The sequence below is a fragment of the Phasianus colchicus genome, chromosome 5, assembly GCF_987193195.1.
Source record: "Phasianus colchicus chromosome 5, bPhaCol1.hap1.1, whole genome shotgun sequence".
Lineage (NCBI taxonomy): Eukaryota > Metazoa > Chordata > Aves > Galliformes > Phasianidae > Phasianus > Phasianus colchicus.
Genome location: NC_143440.1, coordinates 54,193,927 through 54,208,849, shown reverse-complemented (window position 1 = coordinate 54,208,849; position 14,923 = coordinate 54,193,927). Strand labels below are relative to the sequence as shown.

Sequence of the window (14,923 nt, the reverse complement as noted above, 5' to 3'; positions counted from 1 at the left end):
TTCCTCTTCAATGCCAGGAACAAATCTGTGTTGTTGTTTTTTTTTGTTTGTTTTTGTAGTTATTTTTCATTAGCTTTAAGATCAGAAGACTTGTCTTCAGGTATTTAGTGGGAAGGGGGAAGTTCCTTGATTTAAAATTCAGTAAGGGACAAAAATGTTACTGCAATCTTTTCTTGGTTGATCTATTTTCTCTTTAAACCAGGGTTGTTTCAGTCATAAATCCTTTACAATCTCTTTGCTCTCCAACACTTTTGTAAGCTATCAAACTGCCTCGGTAGCAGAAGTTCAAATAGAGATATTCTCAACTGTTTTTCAGTTATGTTGGGACAATCAGATATTTCTGATATACAGCACCTTACCAGCTCTATTCCTGGGAGGTATCTGGTGTCCTCCAAGCTGGAAGAATGAGTCAGTTATCTTTTATTTTTGTTCTGTAGTCAAGAAAATCCTCTTTTACACACTGCATGTCGTCTTTTTGCTAACATGTCTCTTCTGCCTATATGATGCATCATTTTTCCTAAACTCAGCAGACTCTACAAGGGAGACAGCCTCTTTGTATAAGCCCAGGAAAGAAGTGCATGCTGGTTGACTGGCTAATACAGTCATCCTTGCAGCTTGTGATCTGTGTGAGAAATAGGGATAGCTAGTATTAGAGACCTGGATTTCAGGAATTTTCTTAATATGTTTTTCCTGTTTGCCCTTTGTTTTCGAACAGTTACAAGGAGAACTACCTTTAGCCAAAACATACTGGATGATGCAAACACTTGTACTGTAATCACCCAATTCTGCCAAAGCTACAGACACTTGTTCTACTTGCTGCTTTCTCTTTGTGCATTGCACTGTTTTTACTTTCTTGGTTTTTCTTATTTGATGAAAAAATTCTCAAGGTATGAAACAGCAGTGGCAGAAACTTCTCCATAAAGGCAAATGTGTATAAAATTAAGATTCCTGGGTATCAAAGGGGAACAACTTTTTAAAAGCCTCATTCAGATAATTGGATGTTATCGGCACCTACTGATCATGTTAATTAACTTTTTCAGATGAGATGGCAAGCAATATTTTCTGCTTTTCTGCTTCATTGTGTTTTTCAGGGTTTTCTAACAGATGTTAATGGTAGTTAGGCAGGAGATCAGACAACCTCTCTTTAGCTGCCTCTTACTTGAAAGAATGCTTTCCTGTTAAGTCCAGATGCTTTTAGTTTATATCAGTGTGGTATGGCTATTCAAGAATACCTTTTTCTCTTCGCTGTAGCTTTGAGGAAGCTGAGGGTTAAGCCATTCTCAGCCTGTGGCTGGGTCTCTACTCTGCAGGGGGACTCAACTGTCTTTTCAACCTTAGGTTGGAAATCGGGATGATTCAAACCTCTACATTAATATGAAGCTGAAGGCTGCTGCTGAGGTAATGCCCAAACCGATAATTTTTTTTTTTTTTTACCTCCCTAAAATAGGTCCATTCAGAACATGAAATTACAGATGTGAGCCAAATAGCTTTGTTTAAGCTTTGTGTGTATTGGAGAAACCAGTGCTAGCCTGAATTCCTTGTTATAAAGGAATAATACAAATGTGTAATCTGATGTCGAGTGGGGTACTCTGCGGGTTGGAGCTGATTACCTAAGGTTACCTAAATGATATGTCTGAAGTACTGATGTTCTGCATGTACTGACCTGTGGCCATGTGCTGACTTTCTCTCAGTTTCTTGTTGATACATAGCTGCAGTTGTCTTACATCTGTCACCAAGAGGTCCATTGCATGCTACAGCAGGGCAGGGAATCTAATGAGTCCCTGTTCTCCTAGGTGACAGCTGGCATCTATGCTGGCATCTCAGAGCAATATGCTGTCAAGCCAAGATGCAGTTGTTCATGCCAAAAGGTGAATGGGACAGTTGAAAGATGGGCCAATATAAGTAGGCAAAGCACTAATTTTTCATTGTCTTCGCTGGTGGCATTTCCAAATAAAAGGACTGTAGCAACAGAAATAGGAGATAGACCTGGAAAATGTGACAAAATGTAGATGAGGGTGAACTTGACTGAAAGAACAGGCAGATCAATTTCTGGTGTCATTTCAGAAATCGGATAATTTCTGGGTATTCTCATTTGCAGATTGGGATCAGTGCCAATCACATAAAACTGCCAAACACAGCAACAGAAGCTGAGGTAAGTAATGTAGTTAATAAAGAGAAATCATGTAATTTCAAATTCAAGCTAAAGGGGTAAAGTTATTTTTTTTGTAAAAATAGGAGGGAAAGACCGCTTGTCTGCAGATACTAACTCATGAAAGAAGAACAGGAACCTGATGAGTTTGTGTTTTTTTGTTTTTTGTTTGCTTTTTTTTTTTTTAAGAAAGCTAAAACACAACTACATAAAATTTAGAAACTTTAGCAGATGTGTTTTTCAGAATAAAAAATGTGAGTCATTCATATGTTTTGGGTGGAAAAAAAAAAAAGTGTGTTCTGTGTCTTTTAATCCACATAGGGTTGTGTTGTGGTGTTTTTACCTTCTATTAATCTTGCTTCAGTTTATCAGCCACTAGGTTTTTGGTCTTTGCTTGTAGGTCCTCAAGTGCATTGCTTCTTTGAATGGAGACCCTGCTGTTCATGGCTTTATAGTGCAGCTGCCCCTTGACTCTGATAAACCTATCAATACCGAAAAAATAACCAATGCTGTTGCACCTGAGAAGGATGTAGATGGGTAAGCTGACATCAGCCCTAGAGAACATCGCAGCTACTCCAGAATTAGACCTTTTTTTTTTCTTTTTTCTTCCTCCCCTTCCCTTTTAACTGGTAATTTTGAGACTGGGAATTTACTTGGCCTTTTTATTCTTTCAAAATACAGCTTAAGTAGCATCAATGCTGGGAAACTGTCTAGAGGAGACCTTGGAGACTGCTTTATTCCCTGTACTCCAAAAGGATGCATGGAACTTATCAGACAGACAGGTAAGGAGGTTTTCATTATTCATGAATGCAATAGTCTTCAATGAGAGGAGAAATTATGCTGCAAGGCTGTCTCTCAGACTGAAACTTTTACTGAGTTGCCACGTTTCATCTCTGCCTTTTCAAATAGGAAAACAGCTAGTTTAAAGCAATGCAAAACCCAAAAGATAAGTAGTATCCTGAAAAATAGTATCAAGACACATACTGACCAATATACTCTGGAGCTACTTGAGAATGGAATGCAGAATGACATTTTATTTTCTCCGACCTTCCTGTGGTACAGGCATCCAGGTTACGGGGAAAAGAGCTGTAGTGGTTGGTCGCAGTAAGATCGTTGGTGCTCCTATGCATGACCTGCTGCTCTGGAATCATGCAACAGTAACCACTTGCCATTCAAAGACCTCAACTCTGGCTGAGGAGGTAAGGGAAGGGATGGACTTATGAGGCTGTAGTTATGTACTGCAAGCCAATGCTGCCAGCTGTATGTTTTTGCCTGATGTTGTTTAAGTCAGTGGGTCTGGGTTGTTTTTCATTTGAAATAGTTTTCCAGTATTGTTCATTGAATGGCTGCATGAATCTACTGCTGTTGAAGGTCCTTACTTAGAGGGTTGCAATTATAACAATAAAATTACTATTATTTTATTCAGGCAAGTACTGGGAATTTAATCATTCCTTCCTAATTTCCAGGTAGTGGCCTGCAAGACAGTATATGTTTTTGTTTGTTTGTTTTTTCCCTAAAAAAAATCTAAGTGATCATCTACTTTCATGGCTAGGAAATGCTAGACCAAATTCCTTCTCCATGTTTTTTTTCTAGTCTGTTTTTTTATGACTGGGAGTTTGTACCATTTTCTTCTTTAGCAGTAAGAGGGACAGAAATAGTGTGTTGCTGTGCTGCCACCTACTTGAATTTTGTTGAGCAATCAACACTGCCAGGCTTTATAGGCAAGTATCAAAGCTGGAAAGGGGGTAGGTGTACTTGAATGTAACTCAAATGCAAGATCAGAAACACTGCAGTTCCACTATGTTGCTGTTCAAGAAGACTGTCATTAGGCTGATTAACAATGGAAGTGCTAATTTGTAATGAAATCTTAAAAATAGCTCATCTATGTCATGGATACAAAGAAAAAAAATCCAGTAGATAGCAGCTTCCTAAGGATACAAATGAAGCAGCAGGGGAAGTAGCAGGGAGCTTTTATCCAAGGTTCTGGGAGTAACTTTGTGACCAGATCTGTCATACTTGCTGATTATTGTCTGAACAAATACTGGTGCTGAATTACAATCAGCTTCCCCAGGTCTTGCATGTTACACAGTCCTGGATATAAAAACCACAACAGTGCTGCCACAAATGAAATGCAGCTTACTGTTCTGTGTAGGGGTTGTTCTTGTCAGCTGTCTGATGAGTTCTGGGTGTATTTCTAGTAGTGAGAAGTAGATAATATGCAGCTTAATATGCAGGGATATTGGAAGGAAAGAAGATCAGAGTATGCAGAAGGCTTTCATCTAAAAGTAGTGTGTATCATCCATTTGGGAATCATGGAAGAGTTCAAAGGAGGTTGTGAAGTGTTGACTAGCAACAGTTCAGGGTAGGAGCCTGAAAATAGGCTGCAATTTCTGGCTGTGGGAATTTGTCCTTGCCAAGAACTGTTAGCTACCTTTCATTGCTGATGATGTTCTTCCAATCCTCTAGATGCAATGGGTGAGCACACAGTTTTGCTACAACTGAAAGTAATTTAAGTTGCTCTTGGAGCAGCTCAGCCTTTTTCTATTGTTGGTGTGATATAGAGTTGTTTGTATGGATATATTTATTTTTTTTTAGGTTGCTAAAGCTGATATCCTGGTGGTTGCAGCTGGCAAAGCTGAAATGGTGAAAGGTGAATGGATCAAACCTGGTGCAGTTGTAATAGACTGTGGAATTAACCATGTGCCAGGTGCGTGGGTAATGTATAAAGAGTGGGGATTTATTTGTATATAAATGCAGTTGCTATGTAAGTACATGGATACAGTTTCCTTGGTATTTCTAGTCCATATGGATTTATTTCTCATCTAAGTCTGTCTTAGGTAATGATGGCAACCCCTCTGAAGATTCAAGAATAAAACAAAGATGGTTTTGAAGTACTGTTGTGAAGCAGATCAGTGATAGTTTTGTTTCTGCCATCAATGAGACTGATTATCTGTAGAGAAAAGAGGAGGCCTATGTAGTATTACAACATAGTATCTATGTAATTTGCCACATCTATATAGCTAAATCCTGCTGCTATTGTCACTTGTGAGCGTGCAGCTTTGCTGTCGTTAATTTGCACAGTTAGATCTCATTAAGCCGTTCTGTTTGAAACACATAAATGGCAAGCAGTCTCTTAAAGTAGCTGTGGATTTTGTTGAATCATAACATTAAGTTCTTAGATTTGAATGACTGTTGTCTTGAAACAAAGCAGGTGCTGCAAGAAAATTGGTGACAGTGGCTCTGGCACAGAACAAAGTGCTTGAACATAATGGATTTGGGGGTAGGGTTTCATTTAGCTGAGGAACAGGCAGTCTGGCAATTTCTGTTTTCACCTCATTTTAAATCCAAATTGCAGATATTCAATGATATGGAAAATTAGTCACCATCCAACTATCTCTCTGCTACACCCACAGGGTTTTTAGAAGGTAGTTTTCATAATTAATCAGTCATCTTGTTGCCATTTAATGGAATGTAAAGAAACTTCTACTCAACAGTCTTATTCCTCAAAAATGACGCTGATTTGCGTTAAAAGCCATTAATCCTCTGTCTAATTAAAGTTTAAAAAAAAAAAAAAAAACCAAACCTGTCGGCTGTTGCTATTTGTTTGTTGAAATATTTGTGCCAAGCTTCCCAAAGTTAGGCAGTTTGCCAAGAAGCAGAGTCACTGTTGTTATTGGTGAAGCGGAGAGGTCTGGGCACTACCCTACTCATGTGTACCGTCACATTTCTGACATGATGACTTTTTTTTTTTTCAGGCTTGATGTGAATTGTATCTCTGTGGTCACATCCCTGTTTCTTTGCAGTTTGCCTTGGCAGTGCACTGAGGTCTGGGTTTCTTATACTACCAACCTACTCAGTGTTATATGCCAGTTTGTTTATGACACTGTGTGAAGCAAACTGGTCAGGGCTTGATAGTGTAGAGTTATCAGTGCTAGCCATGATGATGTTTTGAACGTTGGTGAGATAAATAGCACAGTTGACATATGTCTTACCATAGCTTTAAGTGCACCCAGCTAGGTCCCTGCTAGGTGTTCATGTGATTGCAGCTGAAGAAAAGAGAAATCTCTGGATGTGCAGATGTAGGATGCATCGGGCCTTGCATTTATGTGTTACAATTGAACAGAATTTCTTCCAGGTCTCTCAGTAGAGAGAGAGGGAGAGAGGACCTCCTGAAACCTTTACAGAGAAGTGTGTCTTTTCTAAACATCATCATATTCGTATTTCTCTCCTTACTGATGCAGGTGATTGCTAGTTCAGCAGGTGTTCTGAATGCCTTATTCCAGGCCTGTAGGAGTTGCTTTGCTACGGGAACGAAGAGCGTTGCAGGCAGAGAAGTTTCCCAGAAATGGCAGTGTTTGAAGTGTCCCTCTGTGACTCCTGATGGAGGAAGTGTTCCTATTCAGAGGATTCCTCTGACATGGGATTTTGCAGCTCTAGCCAATGAAGAACTTTAAACAGCAGAATGCGAGAGCAGCGAAGGAGGATCTGCTTCCTTTGATTTCTGTGCCATGCTCTTCAAACAGCAAGGGAGCCAGAAAGATGCTGTAGGAAGTCTTGACCTCATGATGTTTATATCTCTGTGTTCTGGGAATTGAGTTGGCACCGCACACCAATAAAACCAGATTGTATTGAATCTGTTGTCAGACATCTTTCCCAGAAAACAAGTCAGCCCACAAAAATGTTGTATATATGAGGGTCAAGTATGATCTTGTATGCTTGCTAGGTCTGTACACTGACTTGTGTCAGTGTACACTGCTATAACATACAAGTTTACAATGTGAATATTCCCAGCTCCGTTCTTACCAAAGTAGGACTGTAAATTAGTTCTGCAATTGGACCTGCAGCACCCCAGAGATAGATAGAGATCACTGTACCTGTTCATTACATACGTGCAGGCGTGTCCTTCATCTTTTAGATCTCACAGACCTTGGATGCTGTCCGTCATATGTTCTAGCTAGCTGGATAACCTACTGTACCAAAGAAGACACAGGCAGAGGGAACGGTTGTCAGTGTCACTGATGCTTTCTGTAACTCTGTAATTTAAGGCCAGAATGATGAATATTAAGAAGATAAAATTCATGGGAAAAAGCAGAAAGTGTTGCATATGAGTTTTCCTTCAAACTGATTCTGATTTTTAAAGGTCACTGGATGACATCTCAGTTGTTCTCAGCAGCACTTGGCATAAAGTGTGATTGCAGGGGTAAGGACGTAGGATTTGTTTGGTTTGTGCTCATCACAGTGTTCTCTTGTGTAGAAGTTCAGGCTGTTTGTATTTGAAGTCATGTGTTTCATCACTTGATTTCTTCAGGTCTGGAGCCTTTCTGACTGGGGTGGTTGGTAAGCTTGCTTGGAATCCAAGGAAGAAAATATAATCATACTATTTGCCATTTGCAAACTTAATTAATCCTGCTGTCTGGGCCGGAAGGCCGGGCTGGTCTGCAGTTTGGGAAGTAAAACTTGACAGTTGCTGTAGAAACAATGTTAACAGCTGTGACTTAGTTCAAAGCTTGAACTTTAGGGAAAATGTTGCTTAAAACACACCTTTAGTAGAACACCTAAACAACTGATTGTCAGTAACAGTGCAGCTAAACTTCTGTGTTGATAGGAGCTGCTTTTGTTCCCTCTTGCATTTTACACAGTAAGCTGTTAATGAGTTTGCTTTCTCTTACATTCTTCCTCCTCATCAAATGTATGCATGAATAGAACATATTAACTTTAGCATACATTTGTGGTATGCAAGATAATATTTCAATTTAACAGTATTAAAATCTGTCACGCGTTTTTTCACACTGCTTAACATTTTCTCAAGTCCTGATACCTGAAATAAGGATCTGCTACTCCAGGAGAAACTTATTTGCTTTTTTTTGTTATACTGTGTCCATAACTGGTGAGTTCCTTAGATGATTCTCATAGTTTATTAATGCATTTTGTCTTTTTGTCTCCTGTGGGTGACCTTAAATTTCATGTAGTGTAGCAGGTAGTAGCATTTGTTTCTGCCAGAAAGGAGGTTGTTCTGCTGGAGTTCTCTTAAGTCATCTGTGAGGTTGGTTTTGATGAGACTGTTCTCTGTGACTGTAGTATGTACCAGTCCATCATTAAAATGGCAATAAGTAATAGAAAAGTTCAGCACTTTCTGATTTCAGTTTCTGTAAAGATAGATAATTTTATTCAATAGTAAGGTCTAGATTTCCTCCAAATTGGAACAGCTATTTTCCTTTAGTGTCTTTTAGATCATTGATTCATATCTCCTTAATACTGAAAGTTTACTATGTCTTCAGAGCAGTACAGCAAGATTTGTGAGAGTGTGGTTAATGTGACATCTCTGTATGTCCTGTTTGTGTGCTCTACATGCACAGATGTAAGATCTGTATGCTTTGCTTCCCCCAGCTGCTAGAAGCATTTGTTTTGGAGTCTTCACATTGCCTTGTGGCAATCTCAATTCCGTTGAGAAAATATTTGATTCTCAAGAAATGGGAGACCCTCTGATCAGTCTGGCTGATAATAAATGGCACTTAATGGGAAGATGTAGTGTATGAGCCCTGATGTTCTGGGTGAAGTATGGTGATAACAGTTTCGTCTTAGGGTGTTGTTTTGTTTTGCAGCTTCCTGTATACTTAGCTGCTGATTTGGTTATTCCAACAGAGGAAAGGACTTCAGCTTCAGTCACTGCTCTTCTCTCTGTGTAACTTATTCTTTCCTTAAATCTCCAGATAGCACAAAGGCCAGTGGAAAAAGAGTTGTAGGAGATGTGGCATACGCAACAGCAAAAGAGAAAGCTTCTTACATTACCCCAGTTCCTGGTGGTGTTGGACCGATGACTGTGGCCATGTTAATGCAGGTATGTGAACAGAGTGTGGGCCATCACGAGTCATCTCCTCTATGTTTGCTTTTGGGGTATATTGCTGCTGGCCATCAGCACACTAGGAAGAGAAGTTGGTGCTTCCTCCTTGCTCTTATGGAAGCGTAGTTAGTATTTGCAGACCAATGAAGATGAATGTGAAGAAAATGTTAGGAGGAACAACCGCCTTTTGGATTTTTGTGCATGTGTGGTTTTTTTGTTTTTTTTTTAAACTGTACATTCTCGAAACTATGAGAACTGGTTTGTTTGACAAAACTCTGGATGTAATTCTAAAACTCTCCATAAGGTAATGTGATAAGGAGGAGAAGGTTAGCAGAGGAAAGCTGCTCCCTCTGTTTCTTATTTTGCTTAAGAGACGGTACTGACACACAACACCAAAAAAAAAAAAAAAAAAAAAGCACAGTAAAAGATGTTACATATATATATTAATATTTATATATAAATAGTATATCTCGCAGGACTGGATTTTTATCTATCAGTATCTCTACAGATCTAGGCAAATCTGTCTGTATTCCTCTCAAGGAAATTCAAAGCAAAACCTCATTCTGCATTGTTAGCAATAGTTCTAAATTAAAGCACTGTATATTAGTCCAAACTGAGATAAAGAGGAGGGGAAAACTCGTATAAGACTCTGTTAACCAACAAGATTCCAACAGCATTTGTTGCTGTAATGCCTTTTCATGCTTGATTTAGAGTACAGTGGAGAGCGCGCAGCGTTTTCTGGAGAAATTCCAGCCTGGAAAATGGAACATCCAATACAACCAGCTTACCCTAAAGATGCCTGTTCCAAGGTAATGCTTTCAGTGAAGCTACTGACGATATTCATGCGTTGTAGTAATCACTTCTGTGGACAAGTTTTGTATAACATAGGGCAAACAAGTATGTAGAGTGTACCTGCGGTTGAAGTTTGGAGAGATGTAGAGAGAAAGCAATGCAAGGTCTCCCAGGCAAGCAGAGCTAACCATCAGTGGTCCTGTGGCACATGCTGAAACATAGGCTTGGGTCATCCTTATAACATTAAGGTATAAATACAGTTTTCCACAGACATTTTGTATGAGCTAGATACTTGCTGACTCAGCATGTAGAATTTTTATATCTGACATGGCAAAAACCTAGTACCTTAAAGTGGGATTTGGTAGAATCCACAAGGATTTGAAAATAAATGTGATAGCAGAGCCTTACATGGTATCTACAGAAAGTCATTCTTTTTATATAATTTTGCTTGTTTAATTTTGTTGTTGTTGTTGCCCTCTGAAGATCCTTGTATTCTACTGTAGCCAATATTGGTGGAATTGATTCTTTTAATTAGGAAAGGGTGAAGCTTCCCTTTCAGAATGTAGATTGAGTGCTTTTGACTCATGCTGCCAAAAGCAAGACATTTGTGAGAAGTCAGTAATATTTACTAATTGCCCTTGCTCTCTTCCTTTCAGTGACATTGAAATATCACGGTCTTGCATACCCAAGCCAATTGATCAAGTTGCAAAAGAAATTGGCCTCCTCCCAGACGAGATAGAGCTATATGGCCAAACTAAAGCCAAGGTTCATCTGTCAGCTCTGAAACGTCTGAAGAACCAGCCTGATGGCAAATATGTCGTTGTTACTGGGTAGGTACTATGTTAACTAAGGAGACATCACTTACATGGTGTCAGGATGAAAAGAAATTTTGATAGCGTTGCTTGTCGTTGTATTGTCTTATGGTAAGCTGACTATATGAAGTATTGGCATTAACTGCAGTCACTAGGTTTTTGTATTATGCCTGTAAGTGTTTTGAGGCTCACCTACTATAGGAGCTTCATTATATCTGTTGTACTTTCTCACTGCAGGATTACTCCCACACCTCTGGGAGAGGGGAAAAGCACCACCACCATAGGTCTTGTTCAAGCCTTAGGAGCGCACCTTCACCAGAATGTCTTTGCTTGTGTTCGGCAGCCTTCTCAGGGACCAACCTTTGGTATAAAAGGTATGAGCTGACTAAATGGGAGAAGATAGCAGGATGAAAATCTTTGAATGCTGCATTGTAGTTTTACGTAATTCCCAGTTAGGATGGCATTTCTTTAAGAAAGAAAAAACCTTGGTTTTCTCACACCTTCTTCAGTATTTCCTTAAGTGCTATGCTGGGACATTAACTAAGCTGCCTTCTTAAAGTCGTAATAAAATACATATTTTACCACCCTGAGCTAGAGAAGCCTTTATTTGCTTGATTTGACTGTTGTCTTCCATAGGAGGAGCTGCTGGAGGTGGCTATTCTCAAGTTGTTCCCATGGAAGAGGTAACTGTTAATACAAAGTCTCATTGCACAGTTAGCTTGCAGACTTTGAATAAATATTGCAGTCAGATAACTTAATTTTTTTTTCCTACATCCCAGAGTAGCATTGCAAGAATGATTGCTTGATTTCAGCAAAGCCTTTTTAGAAAATGGACTTCTTTGTTTGTTTCAGAAGAGTGTCTGCATGGTCAGGGAATTTCACAGAGCTGAGAATTCCCTGTCCCTCTGTCCCCTCCCCTCCTCTGCCCCGAATTACTGCATACCCTTGAGCAGAGTACATCCTGTACCTCTTTTTCCCAGCACTGAAATTAAGATTATAATGACTTAATATATTTTGGAAGCATATTAAATAGTTCTGTCAGCAAGAGTGGTCGTTGACTCCTTCTGTGAGCTATTTTGGTGTGCTTATGTTTTAGATTACTGACGTGGAATGGGAAAAGGGAAAATGCAAATCAATAATGCCAAGACCTCAGCCTGTGGGTGACTGGCACTGCATTGCTTTTTTAATGTGACTTGGCAGCAAGTAAAATCCTCTGTCTAGAGGCAGGGAACTGATAGGCACATGTAGCTCATGCTCTTGTGCATCCCCCAACTCTCTTGTAATTACCTGTAGAATCTTACCTTTGTCTTGTGCACCTTAGGTTGACAGAGGACAGTTTTTGGAGGAAAAGCAAAAATGGTTAAAAGGGCTCTTTGTTCCTATTGGTGCAGCAAGTCCAGAGAAGATTTGATGGGGTTTGGAGAGGAATGAAAAAATGTTAAGGAGGCAGTTGATTGATTTAGTCATGTGCCAAAAAACATGTATGAATGATAGATGTGACAGGAACAATAATCTCCTCCTGTTTGAGAGTGTTAGTAAGACAAGGTAAAAGACTGGAGTGTGTGCAGCAGTGGGAAACAGAGTCACACTTGAAATAAACTGGCTGAAAGTTGCCCCAGGAGGTTGTGGATGCCCCATCCCTGGAGGCATTCAAGGCCAGGCTGGATGTGGCTCTGGGCAGCCTGGTCTGCTGGTTGGCGACCCTGCACGTAGCAGGGGGGGTTGAAACTAAATGAGCATTGTGGTCCTTTTCAACCCAGGCCATTCTATGATTCTGTGATATATGAAAGGATTTCAAGTAGAAGTCCTTTGTACTGCATGTTAGGAAAATATGTTATGGTCTTGTGGGAGTATTTTAATCAGTGCATGACTTCAAGTACTAACATTTTATGATAAAGTAGATGCAATAATGACCTTGATACACCATCAGATGTTTCTGCATGCAGTTTTCATCCCAGAAAATTATTAGCAAGTGAGACATTCTTCAATGATGACTGTAGAATTGAGGTAGTAATAATTGCTTCTTATTGCATATATGTAGAATAAGAAAAATTGGCATTTCCTAGTTAGGATTTATAACTACTGTGTGACTAGTTCCACTCTGTTTTTTTTGCTGTTTGGTTTATAAGACCACAGTAGCAGGGCTTTGACACAGTGGTATCACAGTCTTCTGTCATACCACTTTTTTACTGTCAATTTTTCATCTTCCTCCTGTTCTGCACTGCTACAGAGGAAAAGAATCTTCTTAACACCAACCTTTCCTTCTCTGCCCTAATACAGATTTGTCAAATAAACTCTATATCCAAAATCTTTTTTCAGTATAGCTACAGTGCAGGAAGAAAATTCACGTAGACAAACCCACTCAAACAGTCTTTTAATGAGATAGAACCTAGAAAATTACTAGCGTTGTCACTGTGTAGTATGTGGTCTGCAAGGCCTGCCTACGGTACTGTGTGTGAGTGGTTAGCTTATGCAGAGCTCTTTGCAACCACAGCTCTGTTTCAAGCCAGCACCCTTGGGTGGTGCTAGCATTTAGCTGAGATATGTTTGTGGGAGCAGCAGGAGCTTTAGCTAAGGTATGTGTGAAGCCTGTTGTGCAAATGATGTGGGTGGGTCAGAAGGAAGGGGAAGGAGGAGCAATGCAGATATGCCGTACCGTGTTGTTCTCAGATGTTAAGGAATGGTTCTTGTGTAAAAAATCTTATTTGGAAGCTCTGTTCTGGAAGTTTGTAAAATGACATAAATGTGGGGGAGGCATTTTTCTGTTTTAGAGAAATTCTTTCCTCTCTTCCACACGCTGCACTGAGCAATCTCTTCCCCCTCCACCCTCACTCACTTTAGTGTTGCTATTAATATGTCTCTCTCCACCTGTCTACGATGTATTGAAATATATGAAAATTGCAGCAAGATGAGATAAGTGATATGTTCTATGTCCTTCAGTTTAACCTTCACCTCACTGGTGACATCCATGCTATCACTGCAGCGAACAACCTGGTTGCTGCTGCTGTGGACACACGTATATTCCATGAGCTAACTCAGAGCGACCAGGTAGGATCCTTTCTTCTCATGTATTTCAACCCATCTCATTCTGGTCAAGATGTTTGGGGTGTGCCAGCAGTGCTAAGTGTATCTTTTGTTCTGCCAGGCCCTCTATAACCGTTTGGTGCCTTCTGTCAACGGTGTCAGGAAGTTCTCAGAGATTCAAATCCGAAGACTACAAGTAAGTTCACTAGTTTCACTCTGGTTTCTGATTCAGTTCCACTTACTCCACCTTTATGTATTCTGAGTTTGGTTACAAAAGCATTTGTGTCACAGAATCACCTAGGCTGAAAAAGACCTTCAGGATCATAGCCTGACTTATGGAGTAGCCCCGTCGCTAAACTTTGTCCCTTAGTGCCATGTCTGCATACCTCTTAAATACCTCTAGGGATGAGTATTCCACCATTTCCCTAGGCACCCTTTCCACAAAGAAATTCTTCCTAATAGCCATTTTAAACCTCCCCTGGCTCAGCTTGAGACTGCTTCCTTGCACTCTATCACTTATCTGTTTAAGAAACTCACTAGACCAACCAACAACTGGATTGTCATTCTGCTAGCATTTGTTTTCTGCATCAAGCGTGCAAAAGTCTGGTAGCCCATGTTACAGCACAGATAACAGTGAGATGAAGCTTCAAGGGGAAGAATCGTTGATTTGACTTGTTATATGCTGTGTGAGTAACACAGTGGGAAGAAGCAGAGAGATTAGTGCCCTTTGTTAATAGTGACAATTTAGTGTTCTTAATGTAGTTTCAGAAAAGACCAGCATTAGTCTTTGTCCCTTACAGTCAGCTACAGATAAAGATGAATAATTCCTGTTCATGTGATAGCCATATAGATGCAGCACAAAAAGGACAGTTTACAAAATTCAGCAAAAAGAGAAGGTAAAGATTTTCTTGTCTTATTCAGATTGAGCAAGCAGGAAACAAGAAAAAATGTGTGTCCCCTACATCCCTTACTTCTTGGCTCAGGAAAAAGAATCTCAGTTAAATGAGTACAGCTACCATTGAACATTGGACCCTGAGCAGGTCACAGTTCCTCAGTTCTCAGTAATGAATGTGAACCTGTGTGTGTCCCTGGCCTCTTCAGAAATGAGGAACGAGTAATTTTTGCATTGAGCTTGAACCTTCTGTCTAGAAGGACAAAGTGGGGCCTGCTAAGCTTATTCCAAGAACAAACCTGTTTGAATGGTATTCGTGCTCTGTCAGTTGCCCACTTGGAGGCCAAGACCAATAGAATACTTAGGAAGATAAAACTCTGATTTATTAACTAACTATAATTTTTCTACCATTA

The 14,923-nt window shown here is 39.9% G+C and overlaps 1 protein-coding gene across 1 annotated transcript in view; it reads left to right on the top strand.

The window, feature by feature from the left end:
• MTHFD1 (methylenetetrahydrofolate dehydrogenase, cyclohydrolase and formyltetrahydrofolate synthetase 1) overlaps positions 1 to 14,923 on the top strand; it is a 37,936-nt gene that overhangs the window by 7,184 nt on the left and 15,829 nt on the right. Inside the window, exons 3-15 of the mRNA XM_031605581.2 lie at positions 1,339 to 1,398; positions 2,099 to 2,152; positions 2,550 to 2,686; positions 2,831 to 2,931; positions 3,212 to 3,348; positions 4,745 to 4,856; positions 8,860 to 8,987; positions 9,702 to 9,799; positions 10,439 to 10,612; positions 10,832 to 10,968; positions 11,231 to 11,277; positions 13,535 to 13,642; positions 13,740 to 13,814. Coding sequence (XP_031461441.2) covers positions 1,339 to 1,398; positions 2,099 to 2,152; positions 2,550 to 2,686; positions 2,831 to 2,931; positions 3,212 to 3,348; positions 4,745 to 4,856; positions 8,860 to 8,987; positions 9,702 to 9,799; positions 10,439 to 10,612; positions 10,832 to 10,968; positions 11,231 to 11,277; positions 13,535 to 13,642; positions 13,740 to 13,814 — 1,368 coding nt within the window. The remainder of the gene's footprint in view (positions 1 to 1,338; positions 1,399 to 2,098; positions 2,153 to 2,549; positions 2,687 to 2,830; positions 2,932 to 3,211; positions 3,349 to 4,744; positions 4,857 to 8,859; positions 8,988 to 9,701; positions 9,800 to 10,438; positions 10,613 to 10,831; positions 10,969 to 11,230; positions 11,278 to 13,534; positions 13,643 to 13,739; positions 13,815 to 14,923) is intronic.